At 37.4% G+C, this 18,966-nt stretch overlaps 1 protein-coding gene across 1 annotated transcript in view; it reads right to left on the reverse strand.

The window, feature by feature from the left end:
* Positions 1–18,600, reverse strand: part of ORC5 (origin recognition complex subunit 5) — a 70,104-nt gene extending 51,504 nt beyond the window's left edge. Inside the window, exons 1-11 of the mRNA XM_059473197.1 lie at positions 18,495–18,600; positions 16,596–16,671; positions 15,686–15,863; positions 14,126–14,218; positions 12,073–12,270; positions 8,578–8,652; positions 6,139–6,250; positions 5,654–5,784; positions 3,926–3,974; positions 3,267–3,357; positions 1,073–1,125 (exon numbers count right to left, since the gene is read on the reverse strand). Coding sequence (XP_059329180.1) covers positions 1,073–1,125; positions 3,267–3,357; positions 3,926–3,974; positions 5,654–5,784; positions 6,139–6,250; positions 8,578–8,652; positions 12,073–12,270; positions 14,126–14,218; positions 15,686–15,796 — 913 coding nt within the window. The 5' untranslated portion in view covers positions 15,797–15,863; positions 16,596–16,671; positions 18,495–18,600. The remainder of the gene's footprint in view (positions 1–1,072; positions 1,126–3,266; positions 3,358–3,925; positions 3,975–5,653; positions 5,785–6,138; positions 6,251–8,577; positions 8,653–12,072; positions 12,271–14,125; positions 14,219–15,685; positions 15,864–16,595; positions 16,672–18,494) is intronic.
* Between the last annotated feature and the right edge of the window lie 366 nt (positions 18,601–18,966).

Raw genomic sequence — 18,966 nt, forward strand, 5'->3', positions numbered from 1 at the left:
CACCAAATAATCTCTTGCAGACAGACAATTTAGTTTAACACAAAAACATCTGGTTTTTCTCCATTCTTCTGGTCAGCCAATATTGCAGCACACACTGAACTATTTGATGATTTACACCTTTATTAGAGTTAGAATTTTATTTACTAGAACCACTTCTCAAGCATATTGCTATCGAACGCTGTTTTAACAATATGAAATTTTTGCCTACTACATACACTAATAAAAATGCATTTAAAATGAAGTTTCCCTTTATGGGGTTGTCAGGTGCAAAATATTTCATGATCATCTGGGAGAGTGTTTATTAAGGACACTTTGAACCAAACTCCTTTGGTCAAAAATGTTGAAAATTCACCAATCATAAACCAAACATAGGAAACAGTCTGATGATTGCAGTTATCTCAAAGAATTGTCATGACAAATAGTATAAAAAATGGTCCCTAAACAAAAACTGGTCAAAAGACCATGACCAACTGACATCACCTGCAAAATGTTTCAGTATTCCTTCTAAATTCTAAATGAAGGCTGACAAATATATTAAGATTCAACTTTCCAGCCTGCCTAAAGTAAAAAACCAACAAAGGTCTACTTGTCCAAGGAAAGAACATAGAGAAAGAACACTTGCATTTCTGACACTTCTATTTGCAAGAAATCTGGACCAGGACAGGTGTTTTGTTTAGGAATGTGCTAATTTGGTGCAATACACCAGGTACAACATTCTCTTCTCCCCACTTGGACAATTCTGCCAGTTGGCACACAGAGGTTTGACCACCAGGGTTCAGGCCATTCCTCACCCATTCTGACATATAAAATACTGATGTAAAGAAGACTGCTTTTACCTGCAAAGGATATTAGGAAAGGTTACTCCTGATATATATGAAAGGGAAGAAACATTTCTTTGTAGAACACCTCAAAGAACAATAATTACCCTGAACTGTAAGTGAATACCAACAGGTAGATTTGTCTGTGTGGTTTCATTCACATGTTCTCAGGTGACAATGACCAAGTGGAACCAAAAAGCACATTTCACATCATTTCACATCACACACCCCTCCACAGTTACTGTGTTTGATACCTTTCAGTTGCCCAGGCTCTCCACCATCATGCTGCAAACGCTCCCACTGTGAGCTGAAAGACAGACAATGCAAATACATAAAGATCTGCACAGTATTTGACAGTCTTTTAGAGAAAGCTACTTGCTTGATATATTCTAATTTTGTGACACTGGCTAGGATACAGCTAGTGAGAGAATAATTTAAAATACATGGTCTCACTGTCTCACATGTAAATGCTAATAATCTGCAGACTATGTATTTAATTCAAAAAGCAAAAAATAATGTTAGATTAAGGCATAAGAGATCCAATTGGAAAATACCTATTTCCTCCCATCCAAATACCATCAGTAAGCAAACATCCACAGCGTTCCAAGTTTCAAGAATAATGCAGAACTGCATAAAAAGTAAAAACACCAATAGTTTTAATTCTTTTCAATCTGCTTAGTAACTGTCTATATTTGTGAGAAGAATACTATTACTTCATAATGTAATTCTGAAGTCAATGGAAGTCATCAAGATGGATTATTCTGTCAGTGAAAAATGCCCCCAAGTAGTTTGGTGTTTTCCTAAATAGCAAAAAAAATTCACTTTAAAACTTCCCTAAAGGAATGACATTGCTAGCAATTTCATATTTTGGATCATTCTGTACACAACAAGGGGATTACAAAAAGACAGCTCCTTCAACAAACCTATTTTGGCTTGTTTTTTTAAAGTTCCTCATGAACCGAGTTTATCAGCCCTAAGCCATAACACTGATAAAAACAGTGTAATGGGAGCTCAGGTAATATTTAAATTACAATGAATGACAAAACAACTCATCAGTGAGTTAAGGTTTATCCAATATCTATTTTACAGGCAGGAAAAAGGTTAATTTTCCTTTCAGTTCAGGTAGCACAAAAGCTGATACCAAAGTTCTAGCACTATAAATTACATGGCCAAGAAAAAAAACAGAGTAAGCACAGTTCTGTGGCCAGAAAAACTCATATAGTGATTTTAATTCCTCAAGTACTTACTTAAATCCTAGAACTGTTAGACAGAAAGCTAGAATCTCTAATAAAAATCAAGTCGAGCTCAAATTTATAATCAAAGAACACTGTAGAGGGAAATTACTTATTTGGAAACAATTCACAAGCTATTTTGTACCATAATCTTTTATTACAACCTAATTAGAGTAGGCAATTACACAATATAAAAAGTCAGGAAGATCCCGAGTAGACTGTGTAATGAAGATCAATATTGACTATAAATAAATATTTGAGCTAAACAGTAAAATGCTGCATGCTACAGTGAAGTCTGGCTTGAAAAAAGCAAAATCAATTCTCTTTTTGAAGGAATGATCACATCTCTAGAATTTTAGCAAAGACTTCTACTACACACTCAGGTTGTGACCAGAATATTCTATAGCCTCAATGGCATTTAAAGGAACAAAGTCAGTATGTTTTTACCAAGATAAAGAAACCAAGCAATACTGGATGATCTCTCTTCACATAGTGTAACATCAGAATCACTCATCTTAAGGGTGGAGAGAACATTAAACCCAAGCCAGTTATTACCACTGTGAATAAATACCACCATACTTTTTTCTAGCAGTCTGGCAGCTTACGAAATAAACAAGGAATCTAAAACAATACCAAGAACAATAGCCATTAATAGGAAAGCAGATTTTAATGCTGTCAAAATGGCAATTCCATGTAAGAAAAAAATTGCCCTTGGAGAAGAAAATAAGGGGTCAGAAAGCACAGTCAGCAAACAAACCTGGCTCTATCAAACAAAGCTAAGAAACACAGATACTCAAAATCTGCAATGTCTCAAGAATTTTGAGGCTTGCACACATCCTTGGTACAGTGAGTATCTGGCAAGCTAACACACACAGCAGTGTGTTTTAAACTGTGCCTGTATATTCTGGTGATGGATTCCCATGCTTGGTAGTTTCATACATTACAGAAAATGGATCCAGCATCACTGTAAAGGAGAACAAAACCTGCTGCCACTGCTTTACTTATTGAATCTTTTATATTCTACAAATACCACTTTGTTTAAATCTCCTCCTGAGATATGCTATTTCTAACAGTGTATGGCAAGAAAGAAATGCACATTAAAGAAAAAAGATTACATCTAGCAAAAAAGAAACACTAGCCATGAAACACAGTGAGAGGAAGGCAGTTAAAAACAGCAACTCCAACAAAGCAAACAAGCCTATGCCCTCCAAATTACCTGGATATTTCCCGGAGATAAACAGTCTGCATTGCCTTCTTCAGATGAGGTTCAATGTTTTTCCAGAGTTTGCGGGTGTCACGTTCATTTGCTGCAGCAAGCCAGAATCAACTCTGTTAACATTTAACTCATACACCACCAAAACTCATCCCTGACACCTGAACAGTCACAGCCATGACACAGTCTAACAGCCTGACTCTGACCTGCTGCTTTAGGATGATGCACCATCACCATCCATCCAGCAAGCACATGCTGCCACACGAGGCTGTTTCTCTGTGACTGTTCTGAGATAATCTCAAGATTATCAGCTTGACAAAACCTCTCCTCTTGGTTTCTTTCTTCTCTTAGCTTGACAAAGAAATAACTTATCCCATTACTTTGTCAAAGTCCTGATGGCTGAGTGAGGAGAAAGACTAATAGGAAGCAGGAAAATTTTCAGGGTATTTCCACCTTTGCTTCCTAAAACACCACCACCAAATACCAGGTACTGCTTCTGCTGCAAGTGCTAATGACTGGGTACAACTGAGTGAGCACTGCTGCTGTGACCTGAGACACCACCGTGCCACCACAGCACAAGGATCAGAGCAAAGTCTTCACCAAAACCCACTGAACAGCACCTGCACTCTCACACACCTCTCAAATTACAGACACAGCCTTACCTTCCCCTCTGACCACTGGCTCACAGTATTTGGCAAAATTGAGCGCTGCCTACAGAAAGCAGAAATGGAACACATTAAAGTACAACCCATCTGATCCAGCTACAGAGTATAACCAGCAGGGTAATTATCTCCTTTGCAAAGCCAACAAATCCTTTTAAGTCAATAATTATGCCACTTGCTTACAAACATTATACTGTCGCAAATGGCAACATTTTTGTACTATAAAATACAAACAGAAGTAATCTATCACAGGTTACATGGCTTTGAGCTCAGCAAGACCTGTTTATCATACTCAGACATTGCATTTTTTTTAACTAACATAATAATTTATCATTATAAATGCAATAAAAATGTTACAATGAATTTTTCTTTCTCCCTTCATTTTCAGATAAAACTTTCCATTCCAGGAGAAGTTCAGCACACTTAAACACAAGCAGAAATGATTTATTTTTTCAAAAATTATTTCTTTAAAAACATGCTAGCATATTCCATATGCAAATTAACTCCTTTTGCCTAAAGTAAGATTAAGAGATTTTTGAGAACACTATAAGCAAGACTTTCTTCTAAAATGTTTTAATCAATATCACACAGAATTTTGTAAAATACCAATCCTCAGAAAAAGATTCTCTTTTTGTCCTACTGCACTTTCATAAATCTGTGCTAATATACAAAACTCAAACTGTAACTTCCATATATAAATCTAATAAAATTCCAGAATGTATTATTAATAATCACACATAACAGCATACACATTTAGAGTGTATTAGACACTAAGGAGGTCAGAAGCCTGCATTCAGTTGTGTCTGTCACTATCTTCTATGGAAGAGACTTGCCAACCACCAAGTATTTAGGGTCCAATCACATAAGTATTTTCATAGTGTTGCCCAATCAAACAGTGCATCTAAACCTAATGAAATTCTCATAAGCAGAGCCCTCAAGTACATGTCTGCAAGAACTGTGACCCTGGTTTCCATTTCTGTCTCCAGCAATCTCATTTGCATACAAAACCTGTATGGTTTTATATGAACAGATAAGTTCAGCTGAAATTTAGCAGCATGTTCCTGAGGGAAACACAGGCAGAACATTCAGATCATCTCTGGAGCACTGATTTCTTCACTGATAACATCAAACTTGTAAAATTTCCTCGTACAGGAAATTAAATAATTGGATTAAGATAATGTTGGTAATTGTTAATAAGCTTGTACAAATGTCAACATCAAGTAACTTAATTCTCTTCTGTTAAGCTTGTTTACTATTACATTATGTGGTTAAAACACCTTTTTCTAAGTACTTTCAATTGATTACCAGAAAACTAGACAACACTGGAAGCCCTTTACAGCCACAAAACAACTGCAACCTTTGTTATGGATTTTAAAGGCAGCTACATTTTAAGCTAACACATTCTCAGGAGGGCAAATTTACACCAGATATAAGAAAGACTTTTTTACTAGGAAGGTGGTGAGACACTGAAACAGGCTGCCAGAGAAGCTGTGGATGCCCCAGCCCTGGAAGTTTGGAAGGCCAGGCTGGATGAAGCTTTGATCAACCTGCAGAAGGTGTCCCTGCCCATGGCAGGGGAGTTGGAACTTGACCTTTAAGGTCCCTTCCAACCCAAACCATTCTATAATCTCTAATTATTCCTTTGTCCACATTCAACAATAAGTCTAGACTTTCATTTGGAAAAAAGATCACAAAACAAAACAGCAACTCTCAAGAAGCTCATCTCACCAGATGCCGAAGTTCCTTCAGATCCCTACAGACCATGTAGAAGACACCAAGCAAAATATTGATATATGCAGCATAGAAATCTGCAGAATATTCTGGGGGATGATTCTGAGACAAGATCTTCTGCAGATGTCCTGTTTAAACAAAAATAAATTTTGCTGTTTTCAAGCCAACTTAATAAATCAACCACGTTTCTGGAAAAACAAACAATACCCATCACTAAAAAACCCCAACAAAATCCACCAAAAGCTACACTGATTTGAAGAACCAGCAAATGTGATTGAATTAAAACATCCCTTGGAGATGTTCTGGAAAGTGGAAAAAGACAAGATCTTTACAGGTTGTGTGAATACAGACTTGTACATTCCAGTAGCTGTTACATATTCTGGGTTCTGTAAAAGGCACTGATAAACCTGGAAAAAACTTTTGAATGTCCTTTGACAGAGTGTTATATAATCCCCAAAAAGCAGATTAAAAAATGAGTTTACCTATGCTGTAGTCTGGAAAATACATGGTGAATGGCTCAAAGCAGCCAATGTTTGGACGGAACAGTTCCCACACTATTTCACTGAGCAGAATGACTGTCACATTTCTGTCAGTCTACACAGGGAAAGAAAAAACCACATGAGAGAGTGACAAGCAGGGAAATAACAAAAATCCAGTGCATGTTAGAGCATCAATCAAAAAATTATTCTTCTGACTCTTCTGTTTCAAAAATCATTAAATTTAAAGTTTATTTCTATACTAGTAATTTGCATTAAAGCTTCAGCTGGCCTAATCAAGCAGATCATACATTTGCAAATCTTTATAATTATATGATATTTGTCTCCAACCCCTGCCATTTCACTGACATGTAAGCTTTCTGGGGTGATATAATACCAAGTAGATTCCACCCCAAAATTAAGAGAACATTTTACTTCAGTAATTAAACAGAGATCTTTAGGGCAAACAGAAAAAGTTAAAAAGTAAAAAGAAAACTCAGTGCCTCTAGAACCAAGATATCTTTTACTTTATTTAAAAGTCAATCTGGTCTTTAAAGACAAACACACAGACCTCCCAAACTAAAAATGTAATATTACCTGTTTACTCTCCCAACTGTTTTACTAGTTAATAACAGTGGAGCTGTTTATAGTAATATATTTTTGTAATAAAGTTTTTATTGACAGAATGCCTGATTCTGATTGGATGTTTTGATCAATAGGTAACAAAATGCTTCATATTAAAAATTACATTGTTTTATTTTGGCAACCCTTCAAAATATTAGCTACTTAATATGAAGCTAAAACTACCTGTGAAGATAAAGTGCCATTTTCCTCTTTGCAAGGTTTTTGCAACCATACTAAAAATTCTGCCTAACAAAAGATGCTTTTAAATATTGTTCTTCAAGAAAGACATTTGAAAACTATTAAGGCACCTCCATAAAACAAAAGGAAGGGACCTGATTGAACTGACAGTGCTGTGAATGACTTGAAAGATGTTTAAATGCTATTCCCTTCCCTGAAATATAATGAAAATCTTCTTTTTTAGTTACTTTTCCACTTCTTGGTGAAGCCGCACTCACCCATATTCTTTACTGTTCCTTCTTTGTTTCTATGGAACGTAAGTATTTTCTTTCCTTTCAACAAGTACCTTTCTGCATTTCTTTCAGCTGGTTTCTTCTCCCAGAACTCCTAATGTTTCAGCTGACAGAAGTGCTAATATACACTCAGCTCCCTTCCTGACTGATCATCCAGATGAAGAACTTCAGTACTCGTCACCACAGTCCTCAGAGAAATCAAGCATCCATCACCTATTCTTCAGCACTGAGCTGCCAGTCCCACTGTATCCTTCACTACTACTAGAGGTGTTCCTGGCCTCCTTTCACTCCAGGAAAGGAAGACATGCAAGAGATTTGCTCCTACAACATTGCTCTGCAACACTGGCTGCACAACTGTTTTAAAAAGCCTCAGTCCAGAATCCAGAATTTAAGCAACTGGAATATCAGCATTGAAGACAACAGATTTGTCTGGAGGTTAGTTTTGAATCTGGGAGTGTTCCTCTGCCATATATAAATCTTAGTCTATGGGGTTTTGATCCCTGAACAGCAATTACAGACCCAAGTCTGCCTCCCTTCCCTGCAGAACAGGTTGTTTCTGCTTCAGGAGCAGCCTAGTCCAGAACATGGGCAGAACAGACAAAAAGAGGCAGAAAATGCACCAGCTGTCAGGATTAAGAACACAGCTGTGAATCAGTCTTCATTCAGCAGAGAAATCAATGTGACCAGAAGATTAAGAGCACCACACAAAAGCTTGAGATAACAAGCATAATTTCAGCTATTTACATGTTCAGATATTTCAAAGTACCAGCATCTTACAGTTTTGTCTTCAGTTTCTTTTCAGGGAATGAACCATTTTTGCTTATTTCAAGGCAAAAGTTTTGATGCCTCAGAAGCAAGAAAGGAAAGCACACTGTGGTTTACTCCAATCAGAAACTTACTGAGGCACAATTCCAGGAGAAGTGTGAGAAAACTCTCTAGCAAGTCAAAGCACATTCACAGTTGCTGAGCTGTGCAGCACCAGCCAAATGAAACAGCTGGTAGTCTCCTGAAAATCTCATTCTTAAAAAGACAAATAACCTAGAAAAGACAGCTATGTATCTGACACAAACATTCAAAGATTCTACACATCAAACATTGTAAATAAGATACCATTAACCACAACTAAAAAAAAAAAACAAAGGGGCTAATAAAAATCTCACAGTTTTTAGATTCTAGTTTGGTTTCTAGTTTTGACCACTGTTTTGAGGGAGTTTTGAGGGGCTTAATTTTTCAACTTTTCTCATCTAAAGAATCATTTATCTTGATCTGTGAGCCTGGATGTACAGGCTCCACATGTTCAGTTACTTTCAACAGGCAGGACACATACAATAATTTCTTTCCAAACACTCACCAACTCTTGAAGCCTAAGAAATGCTGGCAGGATGTTTGCTTCCATTTCCCTCAGCTGTTCTGCTCTATCCAGAACCTTTCAACAAAACAATGATATTATATAGACAAACTCAACTCCCACTCTCACATGGATTTAAAATGAATTCTTAGCTGCTGGGAACTGAATTGGAGAGATTACTGCTTCAAATGTGCTTCCAGGAAGCCCAAGCAGCTCTGCATCTAAAAAAGCATACAGTCCCTAGACAAGCAACATTCTCATGCCTTATGGCAGGAAGAATTATTATTTAAATCCAGTTAGGAATATCACAACAAAGTCATGATATCCTTAACAACTATGGAAACCTCCATTTTTTTCCAAAATTCTTCTCATGTTTCAAATTTTCATGTAGTACAGTAAGACTGTAACCACATGCTTACTCCAGGAGAGTTGTGTTTTCCTACCATTATATGATTTTTCAGAAACAAATAAGAGCTGGTATTCTGAATTTTGAGAGAAACTTTTCTTGCCATTGTTTGCAGCCTAGGAATTTACAGGATTTATTGTATGCAAACCTCACATAGCAGTAACAGATGTAGCATATGCACAGCTTAAACAAGAAACATCTTAAGCAAATAACATTTTAGAGTCTGAAGAATTAAAACAGAAGCATGAAGACATCCATGGTAACACTTTAGCAAAAAAATGTGTATTTCCAGCACACCTAAAATCTTGACAGAAATGAAAAAAGAGAATAGAAATACATTTCTTTTGCAGCTTATTTGCTACTTGCAATATAAATCTAAATTCTGAAGCTCGTTACTTCTTTAGAATTATTACTCTTGAGATATAAACTATAGGTCTGTAGAAAACTATGTTTTCTACCCTATTACATATCTTCTTGCCATGAAAATCATACAACATCTATCATTTCTGTTGCCCACAATAAGGAAAAGAACTTTATGTGAACAACCAAACATTTTCTGAAAATATTACTTCAGAATCCCACCACACAAATCTGAAAGAACTATCTCTGCATCAATATCTCACACTTAGTGAATTTATTAAAAAATACAATATATGATTTTATATTGAGATCTGCATGTGGTTCATGTAATATGTGGCTTCAGGAATGAAGAGTGCTTTACACTACAGACCAAAGAGTGGCTATGTATTTTTACTAATAAAATACTGCTTATTGGACCCAGTGACTTGTAGCTACCAAACACAAAGCTTTAAGGTCTTGATCTAAGCATAAAATATTTTTTAGTTAAATGGCACACTACAGTTCCTACTTACAGGAAAATGTCCAGTGGTTCATAGAAACAGCCTTCCTCCAGGTCTATAAATCTATGTGTCATTCTTTGGTGTCCATATAGACTTGCCACTCTTCAATTTTTTAAAATAGCCTATACTTTCTAATACTGGCTGCTCACTTACATTTAAAAAGTAGCTTGATACTTCTGTAAAGTGTATATTGTAAATCTGTGAATGGCAACAAGTTATGTCTACTCCAATTTTTCAGGTAGTTAAAATGAATAAATTCATTTTTCATAAGTAATCACAAGCATTCAGCACCTATGCTTGGTTTAAGAGAAACATTTAGAATCCTTTGCTTGAAAGTAAATATTCATCTTGAGTTACTCTGAGTTAATTGAGCTGAAATATTACATTATTTACTCCTAAAATGAAATGGAATAAGTCAGCATTGCCAGTTTATGTCACCAGCATGCTGGTCTTCCATCAGTCTCAATTTAAACCACTCTACAATAAATCCAGATGACATAGGTTAATAAACATGAATTGATTTCTTCCATTCCTGTTCCCATGCAGAATGCAACTGAAATACTAATTTAATACTTAATTCTTCTGAGGCAACAACTATTTTCATGATTCAATTGAAGCTTTGTAGTTATTTTAAAGCTTTACTTTCTACAACCATTGTTCAAGAACTTTCTAATTTTCTGTGTGATGCCAATTTTCATAAAATACATGAAGAATTCTTTAATGATGTAAAATAGTTTTTAATCTAAATACTAATCTGAAAGCAAGATTTTTACTGCAAGAAGTATTATGTGAAATACACTGAATGTTATTAGAGAGATAAATTTTTGTGTTTATGAAATTGCTGAAGAATGTCAGTATCACTTTTGTGACAGTCAGCTGACCTACTTCTATTTATAACTTTTTATCTGTTTTAAGCATTGGTACATTATTTCCTTCATTCCATTTCTAAGAATTATGTCAAATTTATTAACCTTGTGACCTATAGGAAACCATGAGATAGTACTGTTTCCACTGAACATGATATGAAGTTATTTAACTCAGTGGCAAAGTATTTTTAAATGGGAATAAAACACATTTAACTACAGCCTGTGAGACAGAATGAAGAATGTTCAGTATAATTATGAATTTCTTGTTTGACTGCAAAAGCACCCCAAAGCAGTATGGGCACATTGACAGCTTAATGACCCTGGGTAACCACACTGCATGTTTCTTACAGCAATCAATCTTACCCATGTTCTTGTTTTCTTAAATAATCAATTTCAACTCTTTTTAAAAAAACCTTAATTTCTACTGCTGGCCTAAATGTTCAGTCTGAATATTCTGCAGGTTCACACTATATATATACACATTTACACATCACTAATACTACAGCTTTCATAATTTCCTTCCATCAGACTTCTTGTATGACTGAAATTTGTTTCCATGTTCATCTCTCAGCACAATAAATGCTGTTGTAGTCTGCAAATTTCAACTCCTTTATGTAGTTAAAATTATCACAGTAAAAAACCCTGAAGACAAACCAAATTCTAGGGTTCTAGTATTACACTGATTCAATTGTTCCTGCAGCCTAAATTCTGATTATTTTTCCTGCAATCTGCTATTCATTCCACTTGAGCATATCACCAATTTTTTCACTGCAGTCTTTTTTTTTTCCATCCTAATTTTAAAACTATAGGTCCTGTCTCTGAGGGCCACAAGTGTAGCTGAAGATGTAAGATCTCAAAAGCATTTTTATAGAGGAAGTTATGCATTTTAATTCCTTACTATTATCCTTAAGTTCTATTCTAGCAAACCAAGCCTTGTCATTTGCATTCTCCATGTTCCCTTCTGCCCTGTTGCTCACCTCTGCTTTCTCATTTGTGATGCTATTTTCACAAGGAAACAGATAAGCATGACTTGGTAATAATAAAACAAATATAGTCTCTCTATATTTAAAGATTTTGCAACACTATTACATCCTAAATTTAAATGTGTGGTATAATTTATGTTCATTATTAGTTATGCTATAGAGTTTGTGTGTAGGAAAAAATCTAAAACCAGGAGGAGAACAGAACCTCACCTAAAGCCTGTAAGCCAACAGAAAGAATCTGTCAACAGGTTCTGAAAGAGCTCTAGTGAGAAATTTAGTGCAAACTGCCCTATAAAACACACATTTCACATACAAATTATCAATAGCCATCACTCATACTCTCTTAGCAGGATGGGACTGGACATGAAAATGAAATGACTTACAATGTATAATGTTTGATCTTGAAGCTCCTGACTGGCCAGAGCTTGTTTAAAGAGACGAACAAAGTCATTCAAAGTGTCACAACGCACAGGAGAGCTCTGCTCTGTGCCAGATGGACAGCTCTGCAGCTGGGTGAGAATTTCTTCTAGCAGAAGTCGTGATGTAAAGTATTCCACACAGTTCACAAACACATGAGGAAGCTGAAGAGAACAAGAAAAATTACACAACTGTTTGGCTTTTTCAGTGTAAATACTCCAGGAAGAGTTTTCTCTTCTATATGAGAGAACCAAAGAAACCATACCCTGCCAACAGAATATAGTGCAAGCAAATACCAAAATAACTTGTTAAAAAAGATAATTATGTACCTAGTCAAAATATTATGTATCACAAACTGAAGAGAGAGCTGATGAATCTTCAAATGGAAGCATACCTTCTAACTATTTTTAAACACTGAAGCACATCATATCCTTTAACTATGTTGAAAAATTGTGAGCAATACATAAAAAGAAAACCAAACAGCATTTAGATCAAAGAAATTTAGACAACTGTAAGACATAACAGTATCATAAAATGGTTTATTATGAATTACACTGTCTAGAAAACACAGACATCTCAAAAGAAGTAATCTCCCCAGCACACTCCCCAGAACTACTGTGAATGCTTTTGGCATTCAATGCAGACAAATGATAAAGTGTAAGCTTCTGTATCAAACTCATGTCATCAGCATGATGGTGCAGAACATTTTCAGAAAACCAGATCTTTCCAAGCAAACAGTGAGTGAAAAAAACAGAATATGAGATATATTATACACATAACTTTAGTAATATTGAAAATCTACAGTCATTTGTCTTTAAATAGAAGGCACTATAACCCATAAAATATCAATGGTCAAACCTACTTAAGGCAAAACAAGATAAGCTATGTCTTAAAAATAGGGTTGCTAGAAAATTATCTGCACAACTCCATAATCTCTGGTAAGGCAGATGCTCTTTTTCACACTGAACATTAAAACCTCTGGAAAACATTAGTCACTGGGATGCAGGAATGTGGTTGTCTATAGCAAACAAAAAAATCCAAGTACTTCATTCCAGTCTTCCTACTGAAATATGATTCAGCAGCTGTGGAGAAGTGTGGGTACACGCTGGCAATCCACTCACACAGCATATAATAAAAAGCTTTCCCATGATTTTGAGCACCATTAAAAGGAAAGGGCTACATCACCAAAAAGCACAAAGCAGCTACTCCAAGTGCTGCACCTCCATAGCAGCAGGAAAGCTGGGTGCCTCAGATGTGACTCACACCACCACAGTACACAGCAGACACCCACATGTGGCACAAGAAGTTCTGCAGAGAGCTGCTCAGACCAGCACTTCCCAGGGCCTGGCCACACCTTTGGAGATGCTACAAGAGGGCAGCTCAGTAGGCAACCTCATGCAAGAGGATCATAAACCCCTGCCTCCTACTCCTCTCCCTCTGCAGAATTGTTAATCAAGGGGGTTTCTGCATAAAACCTGCAGATAAAGTGATAAGGTCACTCTGGACAAGCTGACAATATCCAAGCTATAGAAACATACCTGTAGAAATTAATGGTTCAAGCATGAAATGAGTACCTGTCATTGGATTTAAATCCCTGAATTTCATGTCTGACAAAGACAGAGATATTAACAGATCTAGACAGAAATTTCTGTAATGACACCCTTGAACTTAGGAGGACTTTAAAACATGTTTTGGAAAAAAACTAAAACAAGGAGTCAATGGAGCTACTTCAAGCTAAGTCATGGCGACAAGATGAACAATATTTGCCTCTTTCCTTATCTTTTTTAAACTTCCTTTAAAAAGTTATTATAATTTATATTATGTCTCAGTATGCACAGTTTCATTTTATCCTAAGTGGCCTAGTGAGCAGAGTGATGCACTCATGACACAGTAAGTGGAGGAGAAGAATCAGGAAGGCAGAAATGGCTGAGGAAACAAACCCTTTTGAGTAAGTAGAGGCTATTTTGAGAAACCGTGGTTATAAAGTGTAAATTCAATATCCTTCATGACCCTTCTTACCTGTAAGGTAGTTAGAAGAGTTTTCATCACATAAGTTTTTCCACTAGATGTGTGTCCATAGATAAAGATGGATGGAAAACTAAACTGCTGACGCTAAGGGGAAAAAAAAAATTGTTGTTGTTTCAATTCTTCTTCTTTTCATTCAACAGATAAAAGATTTAACAATGAACTTTCCCCCTGAAAGAAAAGTTATCTCCTAATTAAAGCATTAAATACAAACAGCAATTATTATAGAATCAGCAAGATCAAGTTTTATGTTAAATCTTTACTGAAATGCTGGGGAGTAAGTTGCAAGAATCAAGTATCACATAACTGCCAATGAAACTGCTCCAACAAACAACAAAACCACACACACACAGAGTGGGCTTTTCATTCAAATTAGTCAACTAACTGAAACAAAACCTTGGCAAGCACAAACTGCAAGCCATACATTCCCCTAGCTTCTGCAAACACTACAAACTGCCTTTCTTTTCATTAGGACCAAGCAGAAAATAATTAAAGGGCATGAAGGAGGAGATGGTAAAGCTTGCTCTTCTTTCACAAGGTAATATTTGATGTATCTATTCATGTAATGGTCCTGATGCTGTTAATTTCATGTCATTTTCTTAAGATGCAGGGAAATAATGGAATTATTATTTTTCTCCATTCTGAGGAGAAAATCTGACAGGTTTTCACACAGGTGAAAATGAAAACACAAGTTTTTATTTTAATTTCTAAGAATATAAGTATATTGACTTAAAAATGAATACAAAAATAAAATTGACACTTTTAATGAAAAATAATAGTCAATTTAGGCAAGATGAAACACTCTTGTGCAAGACATGCAGGATTGAGTATCTGCACATTGATAAAGAATTGATCTATTTTTAAGAAGAGTTGTGTCCACTATGCTTGTAACATACATAAAACTTGAATACTGTAATTTGATGTTACTATTACTAGTATCCATAATTAAAGACAGAAAACAGATACTAATTTCCAGTTTGTTATTGAATGTAAGCAGACATTCTGCAAGCAAACTGCTTATAAGCTTGCAGATAAAAATCCCCATTACTTTTTACCACAGCTTTGTGAAGCAGTAACAGAATCATTTAACAAGCCAGTGGTTTCTAACTCTTACAACCAGCCTCAAAAATACTAAGAATCAGAACAATTTAGTGTACTTAGAATTCAGACATTTAGATTAGATTAAGAGGTCAAAACCAAACAGAATTTCTACGCTGACACTGAAAAGAATTACCCCAGAACTTTAGGTCTAGGAGGAAGAGACTCACTGCCTAGTAATAACTGGCAAAGACAGAGGAGAGTTGGGGCAAAATCAGAATTCAGAGAGGCAAAGACACAAATAGCTGTAAGTTTGTTTAGGTCCTTCCAGCTGCAAGACATCCTTTAACCTTCCAACACTAATGTTAAAGACGGTAACAAAAAATAAAACTTCAACAAAGAGGCAACCAAAGCATGCTCACAGTGACATCACAAAAGCACCCTTAAACTTCTGTTCTCCCCCTGAGACAGCAGAAGGCCTTTGCTGTAGTCAGACACAGAACACCAGGGCACTACCTCGCCAAATATGGACAGCAGCGTGGACACCTGGGACTCCCGGCAGGGCACCAAACCCTCCAAGTGGAGCAGGTCAGCTGCTGGGTATGCTGGGTGCTCCAGGTTGGGCATTCTGATGTTCCTGCAGTTGGGCACCTACACGTGCACACCCTTCTGAGGTGCAGAGACAAGAAATTATCTGGAAAAGAAAAAGTTTCCATTATCATCTGCTTCCATACACATAAAAGGAAAAGGAACGGGGTTTGACAGAAAATCTAAACAGACATTCTAGCTCAAGATAAAGGTGTGACTATGACAGACTTAAAAGACTTTGGTAAAAGTGGACTTAACTATGGAAGGCATTATACAAACATTTCCACACCAGACAAAAACCAAAAAAGCAACTCAAAATGGAAAGGTATACAGCATGTGAGCAAATCAATACAAGAATTATCCTAGTTTAGTTAACTGAGGAATTACACATTCAATTCTGGTTTAATATACATTTTAAACTAGCAAGAGAATAAAAATGAGTAGATTAGTCACAGATCACCACCTCCCTGAACAGCCAATAAACAAGGATTTACAAACAACAGGAAAGAGGTAGGACAGAAGGAAAGATAAGGATGACACAGTAATAGATCTCTGGCTGCTAACAGGAATGCCAACCCCATCTTGAAAGGAGCACAGGCATGTGAGCAAAATCCAACTGATAGTAAAGACTGGAAATACTCCTTAAAAATAGTAGGAGTCCAAACCAGTGACACAAAACTAATAGCAATGCCAATCTACCTTTTAGACAAGGACTAGATAAGGAAAAACAAAGCTCTTGACTGCTGTAACACTGGCAAGGCTGGGTTTTAATGACAGAATACAGAAAAACTCCTCCAAGATATTCTTTGTCTGCACCTCCAAAAGATGGTACCTTTACCTGTTGTGAAGCAGACAATGTGCAGAGAGAACTGAAATGACCCCAACAGCTGGATTCTGACTTTGTCAAACACAACCTGACAATCAAAAACAAAGTTTAGAAATTTTATTAAGGCAATAAAGATATCAACTGACAGGATTATCTTCATGTTATCAAGACAAAGATAATAAACAAAGCACTCCCAATTGTTTTAAGTGTAAGTATTTACAAATACACTATGCAGGTTATAAGTAAAACAGCACAGGAAAAAAGTACTAGGTTAGCAGAAGGAAATCAGGAATTGCAAGGTAAAGGGAAAACAAACTGTTCTGAAAGAAAAATGGAGTAGTGGATTGCACTAACAGGAGAGCTACTGGGGTACAAGGAGGTTTGTAAATATAAATGTATTTATGGAAATACCTTAAAATAAAGTTCCTTTGGGACCAATCTCTGGTCAGTATTTCCATAAATAGATCTGAGAAAATATTGTTTCTTTTGTTTTTACACTTTGCCTTCAGTGTCTTCTAAGGTAAAAGCTGGGATTGTAGAATCAACAGAAATATAAGTGGAATTAATGAGGAAAAAAAGGATATCCCTGATGACATAAGTAATTCAGTACTTCTATTACACCTGCTTGAAAAGCAGAAAAGTAATCACATCACACACAAGTACTACAGTTAGATATCAAGAAACTAAGTCAGAAGTAACTTAAAAAATAAGTTTATTTATAAGTCAATCACATATTAAGTATTGGAAATCAAAGTAATGCCGCTGTCAGGGGCAATAAAAAACCAACTCATAATCATATGTATCAGGCAAACTATTTCCTATACACACAATGAGCCTTGGTCCATTTTAACAGCTTTGAATGGGTCTGTGCATCTCTCTCCATTGTATCTATTCAAAATGGAATGAAGACACAAAAAACCAAACAGCTTGATTAAGGCTGCTATCTAAAAAGTTAGCTAGGTATTTCAAGGATGAAAAGAAAAAAATTATAACAGGAGCCTCTAAAAGTAAGGACAAAAAAGTGGAGGAAAAGTTCTAGAAAAGGCTGAAAAACTTGTGTAAATTTAAGGAAAAAAAAAAAAAAGACTGCCCTTTTGCTCCACTGGCTACATGAGAACAGGGCTTGTCTGTGTCCCAAATATATTTAAAGCCATAAAGCACTTCAGCTTTCCAAGGCCACTTCCAGGCAAACTTCCCTGTGGAAGCACAAACCGCCTGCTGACTGCAGGGTCTCTGCTTCTCACACACCCCTGCAAACGGCAACTTTCACCAAACATTTCACACATCTCAGCCCATTTTCAGCTTTTATATCAGGATGAAAACCTACATCTCTACTGGTTATACGCAGGTGTCTTAATCTGCAAGCCCATTCACGAGCTCACAAGAGAAAGGACGCCTAGAGCAACGTGTTCACAAAACAATTCATTTAGATTAAATGCCAATGATAACAAAAGGTAAGTATCAGCCAAAGCTTGAATTCAGGATGTTCCAGCCCGGGGAAAGTTGTACGTTTGACTCCACCCAGACCAGGAAGGTGCCAAAATCAATTTTCAGGCTGAGAGCGAGTAAAGCTGTTCAGAGCACAAGTTAAACTTCATGGCGGAACTTAATTATTTACTAGGATTTCTCTCAACTCACTGGTCCCAAAATACCTACAGCTGGCAGCCTTTCCACACTCTAGCATAAAAAATAGCTGAATTTAAGAGATTAGCACGGTTCTCCGTCCCCCCAGGCCCTACAAGCCCCCTGGCCGGCACGGGCGTGCCTTGGCTAAGGGGGAACGACGACCCCCGGCCTCCATGGAGCGCGGCTTAAGGGCTCCTTCCGCCACGCGTGTGTGAGCCTGAGGGTGCTCCTGGCGTAGGGGGCGGCTCAACCCGCGGCAGGTTTCGCTCCCGGACCGATTCCTACCGAGAAAGCGGAGCAGAAGCTCGTCTGCCCCTTCTATTCCTCACTACCCTCCGTCCTTCCTTCCCGCCCGCCACGGCTCCTCTCACCGGCTCCTCACCCGCTCCCACCGCCACCGCCGCGCGCGCCGCCGTCCCGCCTCCTCGACCTGCGCGCATGCGCCGTGACCACAGCGGGTCCGCCTGGGGCGGGGCGGCCGTGAGAGGAGTCTGCCGCTTCCCCCGCCGGGTATCCTACGGGTTATCCTGTCTTATCCCGCTGAGAGAGCCTGTGGGGCTCTCTGCCCCTTACCCAGCCGGGTATCCCACGGGATAACTGGGAGGGCCGCTGGGACACTCTGCTGCTCGCCCAGCCGGGTGTCTCACAGGATATCCTGTGTTATCCCACTGGGAGAGCCGCCGGGGCACTCTGCCCGTGGGATACCCGTGGGGTATCCCACGGGATAGCCTTGTGTTATCCCGCCGCGGCATTCTGT

The sequence above is a fragment of the Ammospiza nelsoni genome, chromosome 5 (assembly GCF_027579445.1).
Source record: "Ammospiza nelsoni isolate bAmmNel1 chromosome 5, bAmmNel1.pri, whole genome shotgun sequence".
NCBI lineage: Eukaryota > Metazoa > Chordata > Aves > Passeriformes > Passerellidae > Ammospiza > Ammospiza nelsoni.